The 20,003-nt window shown below is 46.8% G+C and overlaps 1 protein-coding gene across 1 annotated transcript in view; it reads left to right on the plus strand.

Moving 5' to 3' along the window:
* Positions 1-20,003, plus strand: part of CENPV (centromere protein V) — an 86,116-nt gene that overhangs the window by 20,824 nt on the left and 45,289 nt on the right. Inside the window, exons 2-3 of the mRNA XM_063955843.1 lie at positions 13,080-13,178; positions 19,336-19,405. Coding sequence (XP_063811913.1) covers positions 13,080-13,178; positions 19,336-19,405 — 169 coding nt within the window. The remainder of the gene's footprint in view (positions 1-13,079; positions 13,179-19,335; positions 19,406-20,003) is intronic.

The following is a 20,003-nucleotide window of genomic DNA, read 5'->3' on the forward strand; positions in this document are numbered from 1 at the left end:
CGTGGTCTTGGGGCTGGATGACATGATTTCTAATGAAATGACGGCATTGTACAGCAGAGAGCAGCACTGTGATGCCAGAACAACCGCGTTGTCGTCGCCCTCTGATGTCTCCTGGTGGCATTGTCAATTATGGTGTATATTCAATTATAGTCGGAACTGCCGTCTCATTGGAAAGACAGCAGTTTCCGACTTTTTTTCTTCAATGAGGCTTCAATTCGACATATTCAATGGGGCTGCTGTTTTTCAGACAGGTCTGCAATTCTGACTTGTCGGAAAACACGTGGATCAGCGGATTAGCCATGAATCCACGTGTTTTGTTGGATTTGTAGCCAACTCCGAAAGTTTTTAGTCCCATTTTCGACATTGTCGAGAATGGCCATAACAAAACTTGTGGGATTTGGCCACAAATCCAATACTGCATTGTTGGATCTATGGTGGCTAATCCTGGGATCGGGATCGGCGAGATCCCGGGGTTTGAGGGATCAGCGTTGAGCGTCCACAGGACGCTCAGACACTGCCCGGCTTCCTCCTTCCGGCTCCCCCGGCGCAGCATGAGGTCACGCTGCGCCGTCAGCCACCGCTGGGAAGAGAGAATGTGGAGTTCCCCGCCTGCCCCCCCGCGGTATACGATTAGTTATGTGTGTGGGGCGGGCGCGTCGAGGAGGCGGAGACATAGTTAAAAGCCATTTTTCAATCCCGATACCCGGGATTGAAAATATGGCCCGGGATTGGCTTCTCTAGTCGGATCCTTTCTGTAGGAAAGGATCCGACATGCATTGACTAGACCCCATAGTTGGCAAGTTTGTTTTATGGATGATACACTAATAACAGCTTCTCTGCCTCAGTGTTAGGGTAGAGTGCAGTAACACCATACTTGCCTACCTGACCCTCTCCATGAGGGAGAAAATGCTCTGTTCCTGGACTTTCCTGGTAATGTATGATTGCCATCACCTGTGGTGAGCTAGTTAATTGATAAGAAAGGTGTTTCACCACAGGTGATGGCAATCATACATTACCAGGAAAGTCCGGGAACAGAGCATTTTCTCCCTCATGGAGAGGGTCAGGTAGGCAAGTATGAGTAACACTGTTTCAGTCATGGTGGCAGTATGCCAAGTTCTAGTGTGTGTGTGTGTGTGTAAACAGGATATGCAAGGATGGTAATGATGACTTGTAGCAAACCAGGTGCATATGCTACAAACAGAGGCGGGGGAATTTCTTGATATAGCTTTTCATATGTGTAAAAATATGCTATTGTATTATCCTGAGCACATGTCTTTGAGTAATACAGGTTGAGTATCCCTTATCCAAAATGCTTGGGACCAGAGGTATTTTGGATATTGGATTTTTCCTTATTTTGGAATAATTGCATACCATAATGAGATATCATGGTGATAGGACCTAAATCTAAGCACAAATGCATTTATGTTTCATATACATCTTATACACACAGCCTGAAGGTCATTTTAGCCAATATTTTTTATAACTTTGTACATTAAACAAAGTGTGTGTACATTCACACAATTCATTTATGTTTCATATACACCTTATACACACAGCCTGAAGGTCATTTAATACAATATTTTTAATAACATTGTGTATTAAACAAAGTTTGTGTACATTGAGTCATCAAAAAACAAAGGTTTCACTATCTCACTCTAACTCAAAAAAGTCAGTATTTCGGAATATTCCGTATTTCGGAATATATGGATATGGGATACTCAACCTGTATAGGCTTTTACTTCACACCATGTAATATAGAGTACTATAGGTTTTGCTGTTGGTAATACGTTGGAAGGACTACCATTGTGTCTCAGGTGAATAAAGTCATTTTAAAGGTATTTTTAAATTGAGAAATCACTTACTTTTCATGTGGCTGTAAACGCATTGGCAGCTCTTTCCTGTGGTAAAGTAGCCCAAGACAAGTATCTGAGTTAGCTTTAAATAACACAATTTTCTCTTTCAGAGGCAGATGTACTAAACACTGGCGTATCTATAATGGGTGCAGTGTGTGCAGTGAGTCCAGGGGGGCCCACATCGCACCCATTTCTTTAATATTCACCTCTCTGGAGTCCCCGTGGGCGGCAGCAACAGGACACAAATCACTAGCAAAATGTCTCGGTTGCCTTTTTCCCAGTGTTTTGCACATGCGTAGTATAGAAATCGCCAGGAAAATGGCTACCGCACCATTTTTCCCTAAGGTTTACGCATTAGTTTGAGCTCCTAGTGTTCAGACTCCGCACAGCACTGCCGGTTAGAGAAGAGGGAGTCTGGATTGAGGCTGCTCTCTTAATACACCCCTGTCTTGGAGATTGATAATATGGAGAGAGATAAAGGTGTCTATTCAAGAAGCAGTGAAAAGAGTGGAGAAGTGAGCCTGTGGAGAGTTGCCCATGGCAACCAATCAGCTGCTCCATATAATTATATAGTATGAAAATTATAAATGTTACTTCAATGTTGATTGGTTGCCATGGGCAACTTCTCCACTGGCTCACTTCTCCACACTTTTCACTGCTTCATGAATAGACCCCAAAGTACCAACCAATCAGCTCCTGTTATTTTTCGAACACAGCCTGTAGCATAGCAATTACAGTAGGAGCTGATTGGCTGGTACTTTATACCTCTCCAAGATTGAGTACATTTCCCCCCTCACTATTATTTGACATATGCCAAGTCAGTAAAGGTTCAAACACTGTATTGAGTCAGCATTGAGCTAATCAAAAAATTAAACTAAATACAGTACTTTGTAAATTAAAAAATGAATGAAAACTGTCGCCAAGCCCATTTACATGACATGAACCACTGTAGCACCTTTTAAGTATAATGGGTTTTATACATGTGATCTGAGTTTATTGATGTATAAATAGGTAGAAGCCATTGCTACTCACAATATGCCCTGATTCATGTCTCTGTTGTAGGCACTTCTCCATTACAAAGCTCTTTGGGTCTGGCATCTGATTTCACACTGTATCTTTTTAATTAGAGCCTGGTTTCAGGAATTTGTGTCCAGCAAAGAGTAAATAATTCAATCAAATTTCATCCGCTGGTAGAATTGTGTCCCATGTTTGGAATGTCCCTCCCACTGGGAGACAGCTGTGCTGTTTGTCTGAGGGTTGCCTGGTAATCACTATGCTATACTACTATGCTATGCTATACTACTATACTATGCTATACTACTATGCTACGCACAGTGAAGAGGAGATAGATACCAGTGATATTTACTGTATGAGTCTTTTTTATATTGTGTGAGTTATTTTACATTTTAAAGTGGTCATGTTACCCAGACATAATCTTTTTTAAAACAATACAGTACAGGTATAAGGATTTGTTTAATTTATTGTGTGTAAATCTTCAAACATTTACTTGCAAGGATCTCTGCAACGAGGTTTGGAGTACACTGCATTACAGACCCCTAAACTAGTTTCTAGCATGGGATGCTAGAGAGTGGTCAATGAGACTACCTCTAAAGATAGTAGAAGATCCTGTGTTGTAACATTTTTAATTAAGATGAGTATTTCAACAGCGGTTTAAGGACTGGACAGCTCCACAAAACATTAAGGGGGCGATTCAACAGTTATGTGGTTGCCCGCCACTAGAGGGTGCCCACCAGCATCAATTCAATTGTTCTGGCATTTGGGCACGAATACAGCATGCGCCTACATTTCTGCTCGCAGCCTACCAAGGAGGTGAGCAGAAATGTGCAACGGCCAGCCGTGCATGCAGCTCCTGGACAACAGTCCAGATTGAACATTCATGCACTGCCGACACTGAGGATCAATAACAACCTGCGGTGCCGCGCATTGGCCGTCGGTGCCCGCATACACACTTGCCGAGAAAGTTAACGACGTCGCTCATGAAGGGAGAAAATGAGTGACATCATTTTATCGGCAAGTGTGTATGCACTTTAAGTCACTGTTTTCCTATTTTGATTATTTGTTTATGTACTCTGTAATTGGGCGCTGTGGAACCCTTGTAGCGCCATATAAATAAAGGATAATAAACATAATAATGATATAGATTTTGAAATACCAATTGGTGCGTATTTAGATCCACCATCAAAACGTGCACCAGCCCCATGGCAGATGCAATTTCTCGGTCCGAGTATGGCCTCCTGTGTGAGCAGATGAGCGGCTCTGTATGCACCCGTGCTGTCACGCTTCGGAGTTTTAAATCAAGTTTCTTACCACTGCGGTGTCTGTCCTGGCTGGCGCTGAGGTCCGCTCACACTGCATCCACACATCAATCCCGGTTGGCGCTGAGGTCAGCTCATGCTGGCTTTGCACCGCGCTCTCATTGGCTTGTTGCTGACCCTGGATGTAGCTGTCCGCAGCGTTCTGCTCTCTATGCTTCCTCAGCATGCTGGCACGCTGGCTTCACACCAGAGTTCCCTCCAAAACCAGAGTATGGGCGCAGCCATGTTGGATTCCATCATCTGACCATTTCCAGACACTCTGAACGCTCCTAGTGAACTGTCCACAGCAACGAAAAACAGGAACACTAGTACCTATAAAGGAAGCTTCCTGGACACTCTCAAGCTGGCAGTACTGCCACTTCTTCTATAGTTATAGCTCTGTGCTGCGCTCCCTGATACTCTGTCAGTGGGATCCGGTCTCTAGGTCGACAGTGTCTAGATCAGGGCCGGCTCCAGGCCTACTAGCACCCTGAGCGAGAGTGCGCGCGCTCCCGGAAAAGTGGGCGTGGCCTCGTAACTTCATATCATCAAACTATAAATATATTTTCACACAATTAGCAGCCTTACACATAGCCACAGTAATGTTCCTTACACACAATGTCTCCAGTATAGTGCCAGATACACATAATGTGCAGTGCCAGCTACACATGACATGCCCCGCAGCAGTGCCAGCTAGACATGACATGCCCCGCATCAGTGCCAGCTAGACATGACATGCCCCGCAGCAGTGCCAGCTAGACATGACATGCCCCGCAGCAGTGCCAGCTAGACATGACATGCCCCGCATCAGTGCCAGCTAGGCATGACATGCCCCGCATCAGTGCCAGCTGGGCATGACATGCCCCGCATCAGTGCCAGCTAGGCATGACATGCCCCGCATCAGTGCCAGCTAGGCATGACATGCCCCGCATCAGTGCCAGCTAGGCATGATAGTGTTCACTTTTTAGGGCATGGTGCTGATCACAGGGAGGGCACATTTTTAAGTTAGGAGGGCAAAATGATGTACATACTGCTTGTTGTTCCCATACCTATATGCCAAAGCATGGACAGTGCACGCCGAAGGCGCGCAGCAAAAATTAAGGGGAGTTACTTTGTGGGGAAGGTACGTGGCCACATAATAGTGGCAATTTGCATTACACCACACAGTAGTGCAGCTAATACACACTGCACCAGGTAGAACCTCCTATACACTTTGAGCCAGGCACAGCACTGAGACACATTGCACCAGGGAGAGCACTGAGACACATTGCCTAGCCACAGACGCCTAGCGGGAACACTACATGACATGCTCCCCAGCAGTGCCAGCTACACGTGACATGCTCCCCAGCAGTGCCAGCTACACGTGACATGCCCCCCAGCAGTGCCAGCTACACGTGACATGCCCCTTCAGCAGTGCCAGCTACACGTGACATGCCCCCCCAGCAGTGCCAGCTACATAAATGGCCACACAGTGCCAGATATGCACCCACAGTTCAGATACATAAATGCCCCCAAAGTGCCAGATACATAAATGCCCCCACAGTGCAGATATGCCCCCCACAGTGCCAGAAACATAAATGCCCCCACAGTGCCAGATACATAAGTGCCCACACAGTGCCAGATACATAAGTGCCCACAGTGCCAGATATAAAAATGCCCACACAGTGCCAGATATGTCCCCACAGTGCCAGATATAAAAATGCCCCCACAGTGCCAGATATGCCCCCACAGGGCCAGATACATAAATGCCCCCAGTGCCAGATACATAAATGCCCCCAGTGCCAGATGCATAAGTGCCCACACAGTGCCAGATACATTATTGCCCCCCACAGTGTCAGATACATTAATGCCCCCCACAGTGCCAGATATGCCCCCGCAGTGCCAGATACATTAATGCCCCCACAGTGCCAGATACATTAATGCCCCCCACAGTGCCAGATACATTAATGCCCCACAGTGCCAGATACATAAGTGCCCACACAGTGCCAGATACATAAGTGCCCCCACAGTGCCAGATACATAAGTGCCCCCACAGTGCCAGATACATAAGTGCCCCCACAGTGCCAGATACATAAGTGCCCCCACAGTGCCAGATACATAAGTGCCCCCACAGTGCCAGATATGTCCCCACAGTGCCAGATATAAAAATGCCCACACAGTGCCAGATATGTCCCCACAGTGCCAGATATAAAAATGCCCCCACAGTGCCAGATATGCCCCCACAGGGCCAGATACATAAATGCCCCCAGTGCCAGATACATAAATGCCCCCAGTGCCAGATGCATAAATGCCCCCAGTGCCAGATGCATAAGTGCCCCCAGTGCCAGATGCATAAGTGCCCACACAGTGCCAGATACATTATTGCCCCCCACAGTGTCAGATACATTAATGCCCCCCACAGTGCCAGATATGCCCCTGCAGTGCCAGATACATTAATGCCCCCCACAGTGCCAGATACATTAATGCCCCCCACAGTGCCAGATACATTAATGCCCCCCACAGTGCCAGATACATTAATGCCCCAGTGCCAGATATGCCCCCAGTGCCAGATACATTAATGCCCCCAGTGCCAGATATGCCCCCACAGTGATAGATACATTAATGCCCCCAGTGCCAGATATGCCCCCACAGTGCCAGATACATTAATGCCCCCAGTGCCAGATATTCCCCCACAGTGCCAGATACATTAATGCCCCCACAGTGCAGATATGCCCCCACAGTGCCAGATACATAAATGCCCCCACAGTGCAAGATACATAAACGCCCCCCAGTGCCAGATAAATAAATGCCCCCAGTGCCAGATATGCTCCTACAGTGCCAGATAAATGCCCCCACAGCGCCTGATAAATAAATGCCCCCACAGTGCCTGATAAATAAATGCCCGCACAGTGCTAGATAAATGAATGCCCCCACATTGCAGATATGACCCCACAGTGCAGCCCCCACATAATGCCATGCATAAATGCCCCCAATACCTGCTTGCCTGGGAGGGGGAGGAGTGCTGCTGTCTGAGGGAGCAGGGCGCAGGGCCGCGGGCGGTGTGGCGGCGGTGCGGGTTGTGTGCGCTATGTGCGCTGCGCTGGCATCTGACGTCAGATGCCAGCGCCGCACAGCGCGTAAGCACACAATAGTTTAAGGCCGGGCAGCGCAGCACAGGGCCGGCTCCAGGAACGAAAATGGCGGCGCCAGCGCGCGGAGCCCATTAAGGGTGGCGCCCCGCGCGGCCGCTCAATTCGAAGTGCCTGGAGCCGGCCCTGGTCTAGATCGACCACTATTGGGTGACAGTAAGTAGGTCGACGTGGTTTCTAGGTCGACAGGGAGTCTAGGTCGGCATGACAAAAGGTCGACATGAGTTTTTCACATTTTTTTTTTACTTTTTCATACTTTACGATCCACGTGGACTACAATTGGGAACGGTAATCTGTGCCGAGCGCACTAATTGGGGTTCCCCTTCACTGTACGGAGAAATTTACACCAAAAAAAGTGAAAAAAACTCATGTCGACCTTTTGTCATGTTGACTTAGTACATGTCGACTTAGAGTCCCTGTTGACCTACTTACTGTTGACCAATAGTGGTCGACCTAGACACTGTGGACCTATGTGCTGTCTTTCTAACATACCACACCCGTGTCAGTATAGTTCAAGTCCGTCCATTCCAGTCTGGTCTCTATTAGTCTATGCTCTACCACCATTCTCCAGTTCCAGTCTGGTTCTACAGTGACTCTATGCTATTAACACTTGTCCGGTTTTAGTCCAGTTGCCAACCTAGTTTCAGCCCGGTCACCTCTTTGGTTCCTGTCTGGTCCCCAATCCGGTTACCAAACCAGTTCTAGCATGGTTCACATCCATTTTCAGCCTGAATCATCTCTCCAGTCTTCGTAGTCTTCAACACTACTCCGATGGTCAAGCTAGACTCAGTTCCAGTCTAAAAAAAGTTATCTACCTTTATTCTCTGTTCATGCCTTCGGGTCAGCCATTGCTACAACAATAATAACCACTTGCCAGCAGTTCCTCTTGCCTCTACTAGTCTCCTAGTTCCATGAGTTGGAGCTGGATCAAGCCTCCCCCCTTCCTCCATGCTCCATTAGTTCCCGCTCCATCCACACCCGCCAACCCAAGCCACAACCAACCCACATGCGTGACACTGTCACCGATACTCCTGTGACATTCACATAACATGCCCATAAGAGTGTCTGTTTAGGCACCTCCCAGTCATCACCCAGGAAACCCCCAGCACTTTTCTTAGACAATTCTGATACAATACATCTTGATTGCAGCAGAGCTTTTGTGCGTACACTACGGGAACATCGGCATTGCATGCGGCTCTGAATCAGGCCCTGTGTCCCCTTACATACACAAGCTTTTATATGAAATATTTTGGGAAGTATGGACAGAGTTAAAAACACTAGATTTGTGAGTAAGTGGTCTCTGGCTGAGACACTTAATACCCAGTGACAGTAAGTACTTCCCCAGTCTTCCTGTAGGAATGTGGTATTAGGATTAGATTTGTACTGGGCTTGTGCATTAGATTTTGTAAGAGTCCGAAAGTATTAGACATTGCTACCAGATTCCCCTCCTTCCCCCATATGGTAGTACTGTGATGTTACTTTGAAGGCAGGGAGCGTGGAAAGAAAGCAGCATAGTGGGCCATCTCTTTGTGATAGTGATTAATGCATACCTCCCAACCGTCCCGATTTTAGTGGGTCAGTCCCGCTATTCGAGGACTGTCCCACCCATGGGCCACAGAGTGCCGTAGGCAATCTGGAAGTTGGGAGACTGAACTGGTGAATGGATGCACAAGGCATCTATTCAGTGCACAGTAGATGCTGGCTCTCCCCCCAGCATGACACCATAACAGAGGTGTGTCAAGTGGGCATGCCTCCAAAATATGTAACCAATCAGATTGGAAGGGGCGCTCAAGCTGTGTTTCCAAACAATGTATAATAAGCAGCTGTCTGAGTAGGCTAGTCACGCCCACAACATCATGCAAAACAGAAACAAAACCAAAGTAAGACAGCGCTAACTGAGATGGATTGTAAAAAATACAGTACTATTTATTAAAATAACAATGATTGACTAAACAATTTTAAAATTAATATAATCTGATTTCACTGCACTTTTATGTTATAGTCACCATACATGTGATTATTGATCATTTGTTGTTTTGTCCAATGTCCCCGTGAGGTCCGCACATTTATTGTCCCGTATCCTAGGGTTGTGGCACAATCCCCGGGCCGATATCACGCTGGAGGAATGTCTGTCCCAATTTTAAACAAAGCAATGGGAATTGTCCTCACCAATGTTGCGTGTTGATTTTTCTGTTCGGTCCTTGTTAATGGATGGGGTGAAAAGTTGCGCTGGTGTGAACCTGTGTCACCTACATTGATCATCCAATACTGCCCGGACCCCTGAGGACTCCACCGAACAGCGCAACTTTTCACCCCATCCATTAACAAGGACCGAACAGAAAAATCAACACGCAACATTGGTGAGGACAATTCCCATTGCTTTGTTTAAAATTGGGACAGACATTCCTCCAGCGTGATATCGGCCCGGGGATTGTGCCACAACCCTAGGATACGGGACAATAAATGTGCGGACCTCACGGGGACATTGGACAAAACAACAAATGATCAATAATCACATGTATGGTGACTATAACATAAAAGTGCAGTAAAATCAGATTATATTAATTTTAAAATTGTTTAGTCAATCATTGTTATTTTAATAAATAGTACTGTATTTTTTACAATCCATCTCAGTTAGCGCTGTCTTACTTTGGTTTTGTTTCTGTTATGCCTCCAAAATAGCATCATTCTAGGGGCATGACCTACAGAGCCGAGGCCATGCCCCTAGGGGTCCTGATCTGCATAAGAAGAATGTTGGGAGGTATGTAAATGTTGAAGAATCTGCTAGTATTATCTGATGTCTGTCTCCCTCTCACAATGTATGCTTACTCAGGGTGTATGAGGTTGGGAATAATAATACTGAGGGTTGGATGTACTAACTCTGAAATACGGTCAAACCTCTGAAAACTGGCACAGTTTTATCATGCCCTAATAGCAAAACTGGCAGGTCATGCTGACAAAACAACAACCACACAATACATTGTGCAGACACTACCAAAGAAAAATAACAATGGAAAATATTTATTGCTATGTAAATTCTAATACCAAAGCAAAGTGGGAAATGTCATACCTATGTAGCTGTGACTACTATTTTACTGCAAGGTTACTGCAATATTGGTTAGCCTAAAAGAAACCTTTTCGGCTCCACGAAGGTTCTAATCACCGTTATTGTACCATTTTTCAACACACGCTTGAGACTGCACATTACGGCAGGGAAGCATTTATTCATCTGGTAAATAACCACTCCCTTGTTTATGGACTAGGGGTCTAATTCAGATTTGTATGTAAACCCCTACCTCCCAACTGTCCTGATTCCAGCGGAACAGTCCTGCTATTTATTCGGACACTGTCTCGATATCCCTCCCGCGTGCAGCAGTGTCCCGCGGGGAGGCAGTTGGGAGATCCTGTAATCACCCGCTGCTCTGTACTGCGCCAGAGTCCCAGATCCACAAAGTTGGGAGGTATGTGTAAATCCGATGGTATAGGTACAAATCCATCCGCGCAGGTACAAGACTCATTCTGCGCATGTGCAGAACGGGTCTTGCGATATTACTCGCAACCTCGTCAGCTGAAGCATGGTTGATATGTTGCAGTGTTTGGGGGTCGGCATCCATCATCGTTCTTCAAAACAGAGGCGTGTTGTCCCCATTTTAATGGTGTGATGGGTCCAGGGTCTACGTCATCGATAGCAGCCTTACTGGAACCGGGTGTCCAGAGCAGAAGCTTCAACTTACGCATGCTGACTGGTGCCTAAAAACATAGGGAATCGCGACTGATGTTCGCAATGGTGATCTGAGGCTGCGCCGTTAGACGCAGCACTCGGATCTTGCAAATGCTAACAGGAGGCGTCTATCTCCTACAGATGCCTCCTGCTGCATTTGAATTTTACTGACACGGAATTGCAAAGCTGCTTACTTGGGGCTATGCAATTCCATACAAACATAAATTAGGCCCTATGAAAGTTATTCAGCGTTGGTTGCAGATTTTGCAATCTTGGCAACATCTGAGATCACTAAAATTACATGCTGGGGGAAGGCCGTCCAGCATGTGTGGCTCCACCCCACGATGCAATCGCAATTCAATTGTGGTTGCATCGCAAAAACCTCAGAGGTCGGCCCCTGCCTATGCAGCACCCCCCTCCCCCATGTGCTGCGTCGTCTCCCCCGGATGCCCGTTGCCTGTCAGTCAGGATTCGATTGCATAATGACTGGTTTCGCTCGCACACTACAGCCGCTGCACGTATCCAGTGACAGTCAGTAAGTGCTCATTTGTGCGATCGCAGTAGCTGCGACAGGATCTGAATTAGGCCCTATATACATGGAGCTGGAATGTAACCATCTGTTTTCTGTTCATATAAAGGAACTTTATTTCCAGAGACATTTCTAACTCTCACTGAAAAGCCACTGAGCTCTCTGGGCTTTTAGTATAAAAAGTGAGATTTTTTTCTTGTCTACCTTATAGAATCGTCATATTAGGAGGAATGACAAAAGACACAGAAATTCTCCATATTATATATAAGGAAGCGGTTAGCTAGACCTTAGTTGTATAAATAGATAATACAGTAAATGTAAGACATTCATGTCTACATTATGGGGGGGTGTTCAACTGAAGTCGGACTTTTTTAGGTCGGAAGGGATTCTAACCTATTTAATCCTTTCCGACAAGTCTGCAATTGTCGGAAAGCACGTTGATCGACGGATTAGCCGTGGATCCACGTGTTTTGTCGGATTCCGCAGCCAACTCCAACAAGTTTTGACCCCGGTTCCAACAATGTCAATCCGAGTTTAAAATACTCAGATGTTGGATCCTTTCTGTCGGAAAGGATCCGAAATCTATTGAATACACCCTGAATGACTGAAATATAGATGGCATCAGTTAAATCCCTCCATTCATCTTATTATAGTAATATCGGGTGTGGTATTGAAAGTTGACAGTAACTAGGTCGACAATGTCTAGGTCGACCACTATTGGTCGACAGTAACTAGGTCGACAGGGTGTCTAGGTCGACATGTTCTAGGTCGACATGTCAAAAGGTCGACATGAGTTTTTAATGTTATTTTGGTGTCGTTTTCTTCGTAGAGTGACCGGGAACCCCAATTAGTGAACCGCGTCCCCTCGCATGGCTCGCTTCGCTCGCCATGCTTCGGGCATGGTGCCTTCGCTCCGCTACCGCTCGGCACAGATTACCATTCCAATCGTAGTCCACGTGGATCGTTAAGTATGAAAATGTTAAAAAACAGAAAAAAATTTGTGAAAAACTCACGTCGACCTTTTGACCTGTCGACGTAGAACATGTCGACCTAAAGACCCTGTCGACCTAGTTACTGTCGACCAATAGTGGTCAACCTAGACATTGTCGACCTAGTTACTGTCGACTTTCAGTCCGGATCCCGTTATATCTCCACTGTGAGTGATACGTTTCTGGTCTATCTAGAGAAAAAATATAAATTTTTACCCGTTTTTCTGAAAATATTGGCATTGATATAAATGAATGTGTTTTTTCTGTGTTTTATTTATTTATTTTTTTGTTTGTACTATAAAAAACGTATGTAAATATCACTTTTATTGGCATTAAAAATATTAAAGTCATGAAATGAACTTTTCTTAAATACTGTGACTTAATATCCTCTTAAGAGACTATGGGGCTGACTCAGAGGTGCAGGTAGTTACATGCGTGGCTGGGATTTGTCTCCACGTATGGGGCCCCAAGATGCAAACTGTAAAGGGCAGGAGTGTCGTCCACTGCATGGCTTCTACATACCACTGTTTCTGTGCTTCTGCAGTGAGTACAAAGGACTGGTGAAGCACAGCGGAGGGTGTCACTGCGGAGCTGTCCGTTTCGAGGTTTGGGCATCAGCTGACCTTCATGTTTTCGACTGCAAGTAAGTGATAAGAACTGGACTGGCAATGATTTACTATGAAAACGTTTGTGCCTTGCAAATTGCATAGATATGTGACATGGCATCTCGTTTTATAACCTTTTATATGGAGGTAATTCATTATTACCAGTTATTTCTATATTTATATAGCATGCACATATCCCGCAGCGTTTTACAGAGAGTATTCGGAGGGTGTAAGTGGGAGATGCCTGGGGTGGGTGCGAGTGGGTGGACCGGGGTAGGTGAGAGTGAGAAGCCTAGAAGTCACAATCACAGAGATGGCAGCATCTAATTAATCTTCACACTCTCACCCCCCCTGGTTTCAAGCAGCCCAAATTTCCCCACTTGGTAATGTAGCTGTATAAATAAGAATTTACTTACCGATAATTCTATTTCTCGGAGTCCGTAGTGGATGCTGGGGTTCCTGAAAGGACCATGGGGAATAGCGGCTCCGCAGGAGACAGGGCACAAAAAGTAAAGCTTTCCGATCAGGTGGTGTGCACTGGCTCCTCCCCCTATGACCCTCCTCCAAGCCTCAGTTAGGTACTGTGCCCGGACGAGCGTACACAATAAGGGAGGAATTTTGAATCCCGGGTAAGACTCATACCAGCCACACCAATCACACCGTACAACTTGTGATCAAACCCAGTTAACAGTATGATAACAGAGGAGCCTCCGAAAGATGGCTTCCTAAACAATAACCCGAATTAGTTAACAATAACTATGTACAATTATTGCAGATAATCCGCACTTGGGATGGGCGCCCAGCATCCACTACGGACTCCGAGAAATAGAATTATCGGTAAGTAAATTCTTATTTTCTCTATCGTCCTAGTGGATGCTGGGGTTCCTGAAAGGACCATGGGGATTATACCAAAGCTCCCAAACGGGCGGGAGAGTGCGGATGACTCTGCAGCACCGAATGAGAGAACTCCAGGTCCTCCTTAGCCAGAGTATCAAATTTGTAAAATTTTACAAACGTGTTCTCCCCTGACCACGTAGCTGCTCGGCAAAGTTGTAATGCCGAGACCCCTCGGGCAGCCGCCCAAGATGAGCCCACCTTCCTTGTGGAGTGGGCCTTTACAGATTTAGGCTGTGGCAGGCCTGCCACAGAATGTGCAAGTTGGATTGTGCTACAGATCCAACGAGCAATCGTCTGCTTAGACGCAGGAGCACCCATCTTGTTGGGTGCATACAATATAAACAACGAGTCAGATTTTCTGACTCCAGCTGTCCTTGCAATATATATTTTTAATGCTCTGACAACGTCCAGTAACTTGGAGTCCTCCAAGTCACTTGTAGCCGCAGGCACTACAATAGGCTGGTTCAGATGAAATGCTGACACCACCTTAGGGAGAAAATGCGGACGAGTCCGCAGTTCTGCCCTGTCCGAATGGAAAATCAGATATGGGCTTTTGTAAGATAAAGCTGCCAGTTCTGACACTCTCCTGGCCGAAGCCAGGGCTAGTAACATGGTCACTTTCCATGTGAGATATTTTAAATCCACCTTATTTAGTGGTTCAAACCAATGAGATTTTAGAAATTCCAAAACCACATTGAGATCCCACGGTGCCACTGGAGGCACCACAGGAGGCTGTATATGCAGCACTCCCTTAACAAAAGTCTGGACTTCAGGAACTGAAGCCAATTCTTTTTGAAAGAAAATTGACAGGGCCGAAATTTGAACCTTAATAGATCCCAATTTGAGACCCATAGACAATCCTGATTGCAGGAAATGTAGGAATCGACCCAGTTGAAATTCCTCCGTCGGAGCACTCCGATCCTCGCACCACGCAACATATCTTCGCCAAATGCGGTGATAGTGTTGCACGGTTACTTCCTTCCTTGCTTTAATCAAAGTAGGAATGACTTCTTCCGGCATGCCTTTTTCCTTTAGGATCCGGCGTTCAACCGCCATGCCGTCAAACCTAGCCGCGGTAAGTCTTGAAACAGACAGGGACCCTGCTGAAGCAAGTCCCTCCTTAGAGGTAGAGGCCACGGATCTTCCGTGATCATCTCTTGAAGTTCCGGGTACCAAGTCCTTCTTGGCCAATCCGGAACCACTACTATCGTTCTTACGCCTCTTTGCCGTATAATTCTCAATACTTTTGGTATGAGAGGCAGAGAAGGAAACACATACACCGACTGGTACACCCAAGGCGTTACCAGCGCGTCCACAGCTATTGCCTGCGGATCTCTTGACCTGGCGCAATACCTGTCCAGTTTTTTGTTGAGGCGAGACGCCATCATGTCCACCATTGGTCTTTCCCAACGGGTTACCAGCATGTGGAAGACTTCCGGATGAAGTCCCCACTCTCCCGGGTGAAGGTCGTGTCTGCTGAGGAAGTCTGCTTCCCAGTTGTCCACTCCCGGGATGAACACTGCTGACAGTGCTATCACATGATTCTCTGCCCAGCGAAGAATCCTTGCAGCTTCTGCCATTGCACTCCTGCTTCTTGTGCCGCCCTGTCTGTTTACATGGGCGACTGCCGTGATGTTGTCCGACTGGATCAACACCGATTTTCCTTGAAGCAGAGGTTCTGCCTGGCTTAGAGCATTGTAGATTGCTCTTAGTTCCAGAATGTTTATGTGAAGAGACGTTTCCAGGCTCGTCCACACTCCCTGGAAGTTTCTTCCTTGTGTGACTGCTCCCCAGCCTCTCAGGCTGGCGTCCGTGGTCACCAGGATCCAATCCTGTATGCCGAATCTGCGGCCCTCCAATAGATGAGCACTCTGCAACCACCACAGAAGAGATACCCTTGTCCTTGGAGACAGGGTTATCCGCTGGTGCATCTGAAGATGCGACCCTGACCATTTGTCCAACAGATCCCTCTGGAAAATTCGTGCATGGAATCTGCCGAATGGAATTGCTTCGTAAGAAGCCACCATTTTTCCCAGGACTCTTGTGCATTGATGTACAGACACCTTTCCTGGTTTTAGGAGGTTCCTGACAAGCTCGGATAACTCCTTGGCTTTTTCCTCCGGGAGAAAAACCTTTTTCTGAACCGTGTCCAGAATCATCCCCAGGAACAGCAGACGAGTTGTCGGCATTAACTGGGATTTTGGAATATTCAGAATCCAGCCGTGCTGTTTTAGCACTTCTTGAGACAATGCTAATCCCCTCTCTAGCTGTTCTCTGGACCTTGCCCTTATTAGGAGATCGTCCAAGTATGGGATAATTAATACGCCTTTTCTTCGAAGAAGAATCATCATCTCGGCCATTACCTTTGTAAAGACTCGAGGTGCCGTGGACAATCCGAACGGCAGCGTCTGAAACTGATAGTGACAGTTTTGTACAACGAACCTGAGGTACCCCTGGTGTGAGGGGTAAATTGGAACGTGGAGGTACGCATCCTTGATGTCCAAGGACACCATAAAGTCCCCTTCTTCCAGGTTCGCTATCACTGCTCTGAGTGACTCCATTTTGAACTTGAACTTCTTTATGTATAGGTTCAAGGACTTCAGATTTAGAATAGGTCTTACCGAGCCGTCCGGCTTCGGTACCACAAATAGAGTGGAATAATACCCCTTTCCCTGTTGTAGAAGAGGTACCTTGACTATCACCTGCTGAGAGTACAGCTTGTGAATGGCTTCCAAAACCGTCTCCCTTTCGGAGGGGGACGTTGGTAAGGCAGACTTCAGGAAACGGCGAGGCGGATCTGTCTCTAGTTCCAACCTGTACCCCTGAGATATTATCTGCAGGATCCAGGGATCTACCTGCGAGTGAGCCCACTGCGCGCTGAAATTCTTGAGACGACCGCCCACCGCCCCCGAGTCCGCTTGAGAAGCCCCAGCGTCATGCTGAGGCTTTTGTAGAAGCGGGGGAGGGCTTCTGTTCCTGGGAAGGAGCTGCCTGTTGGTGTCTCTTCCCCTTTCCTCTGCCTCGTGGCAGATATGAATATCCCTTTGCTCTCTTGTTTTTAAAGGAACGAAAGGGCTGCGGTTGAAAAGTCGGTGTCTTTTTCTGTTGGGGAGTAGCTTGAGGTAAAAAAGTGGATTTCCCGGCTGTAGCCGTGGCCACCAAATCTGATAGACCGACTCCAAATAACTCCTCCCCTTTATACGGCAAAACTTCCATATGCCGTTTTGAGTCCGCATCGCCTGACCACTGTCGCGTCCATAAACTTCTTCTGGCTGAAATGGACATAGCACTTACCCGTGATGCCAGTGTGCAGATATCCCTCTGTGCATCACGCATATAAAGAAATGCATCCTTTATTTGCTCTAAAGACAGTAAAACATTGTCCCTATCCAGGGTATCAATATTTTCAATCAGGGACTCTGACCAAGCTACTCCAGCACTGCACATCCAGGCTGTCGCTATAGCTGGTCGTAGTATAACACCTGTATGTGTGTATATACTTTTTTGGATATTTTCCATCCTCCTATCTGCTGGATCTTTAAGTGCGGCCGTCTCAGGAGAGGGTAACGCCACTTGTTTAGATAAGCGTGTGAGCGCCTTGTCCACCCTAGGAGGTGTTTCCCAGCGCGCCCTAACCTCTGACGGGAAAGGGTATAAAGCTAATAACTTCTTTGAAATTAGCATCTTTTTATCGGGGGCAACCCACGCTTCATCACATACATCATTTAGTTCTTCTGATTCGGGAAAAACTATAGGTAGTTTTTTCACACCCCACATAATACCCTGTTTAGTGGTACCTGTAGTATCAGCTAAATGTAACGCCTCCTTCATTGCCAAAATCATATAACGTGTGGCCCTACTGGAAAATACGGTTGATTCGTCACCGTCGCCACTGGAATCAGTGCCTGTGTCTGGGTCTGTGTCGACCGACTGAGGCAAAGGGCGTTTTACCGCCCCTGACGGTGTTTGAGGCGCCTGGACAGGCACTAACTGATTGTCCGGCCGTCTCATGTCGTCAAACGACTGTTTTAGCGTGTTGACACTATCCCGTAATTCCATAAATAAAGGCATCCATTCTGGTGTCGACCCCCTAGGAGGTGACATCCCCATATTTGGCAATTGCTCCGCCTCCACACCAATATCGTCCTCATACATGTCGACACACACGTACCGACACACAGCAGACACACAGGGAATGCTCTTAACGAAGACAGGACCCCACTAGCCCTTTGGGGAGACAGAGGGAGAGTTTGCCAGCACACACCAAAAGCGCTATATATGACAGGGATAGCCTTATAATAAGTGCTCCCTGTATAGCTGCTTTTATAATATAATTTTTGCCACTATTTTGCCCCCCCTCTCTTGTTTTACCCTGTTTCTGTAGTGCAGTGCAGGGGAGAGACCTGGGAGCCGTCCTGACCAGCGGAGCTGTGTAAGGAAAATGGCGCTGTGTGCTGAGGAGATAGGCCCCGCCCCTTTTCCGGCGGGCTCGTCTCCCGCTCTTTAGTGTATTCTGGCAGGGGTTAAATATCTCCATATAGCCCCCGGAGGCTATATGTGAGGTATTTTTTAGCCAAATAGGTTTTCATTTGCCTCCCAGGGCGCTCCCCTCCCAGCGCCCTGCACCCTCAGTGACTGCCGTGTGAAGTGTGCTGAGAGGAAAATGGCGCACAGCTGCAGTGCTGTGCGCTACCTTTAGAAGACTGAGGAGTCTTCTGCCGCCGATTCTGGACCTCTTCATGTTTCAGCATCTGCAAGGGGGCCGGCGGCGAGGCTCCGGTGACCATCCAGGCTGTACCTGTGATCGTCCCTCTGGAGCTGATGTCCAGTAGCCAAGAAGCCAATCCATCCTGCACGCAGGTGAGTTCACTTCTTCTCCCCTAAGTCCCTCGTTGCAGTGATCCTGTTGCCAGCAGGACTCACTGTAAAATAAAAAAACCTAGCTAAACTTTCTCTAAGCAGCTCTTTAGGAGAGCCACCTAGATTGCACCCTTCTCGGCCGGGCACAAAAATCTAACTGAGGCTTGGAGGAGGGTCATAGGGGGAGGAGCCAGTGCACACCACCTGATCGGAAAGCTTTACTTTTTGTGCCCTGTCTCCTGCGGAGCCGCTATTCCCCATGGTCCTTTCAGGAACCCCAGCATCCACTAGGACGATAGAGAAAATAAGAAAAGTCTGCAGTCTGGCTGATAAATTGGTAACTTATCTTTACTAAACAGGAAACTATTGGGAAACTGTTTTATGGTGCTCATGTCTTCTCAAAGTCATCTTTTGTTCATTCTCAATTGTTGTTTGCAGCTGCAGCATTTGTATGAAGAAGCAGAACAGGCACTTTATTGTGCCCGCATCACGTTTCAAGTTACTGAAGGTAAACATACAATGTTTCCAAAATTTGTATTCGCTGTGGAACCCTCATGTATATTTGTACACTATTTTCCGCGTACTCGGGAGAGCACAGTGTCGCACTGTGTGGGGATATATTCTCATGAAAAGCAGCAACAGTATTTAAATCAGAAAAATATAACAATCCTAGAGAGAACAAAGGGGCAGATGTTTTAAGCCTGGAAAAGGCATAAGGAAGTGATAAGTGCAAGGTGATAATGCACCAGCCAATCAGCTCATAACTGCCAATTTACATATTGGAGCTGATTGGCTGGTGCGTTATCATCACCTTGCACTTCTCACTGCTTTATCACCTCTTTATGCCTTCTCCATGCTTAATACATCTGCCCCATAAACACAAGTTGGCTTATAACACAACTACGTTTCTCAACAGTCACAAAAATATATGTAACTGTCACAGCTGGTTATTGGAATAAACACATGAGATACAGGTAAGATGATGGGGAGACATTTTCCCAGATCTCGTGACCATAATACCATTGGATCACAGTCACTTTTAGCCACCTTCTGCCAATAATGGCTAATAACGAGAACAATAGTCTACACTCAGCTAAATAGCAACT

This window comes from Pseudophryne corroboree, chromosome 2 (genome assembly GCF_028390025.1).
Source record: "Pseudophryne corroboree isolate aPseCor3 chromosome 2, aPseCor3.hap2, whole genome shotgun sequence".
Taxonomy (NCBI): Eukaryota; Metazoa; Chordata; class Amphibia; order Anura; family Myobatrachidae; genus Pseudophryne; species Pseudophryne corroboree.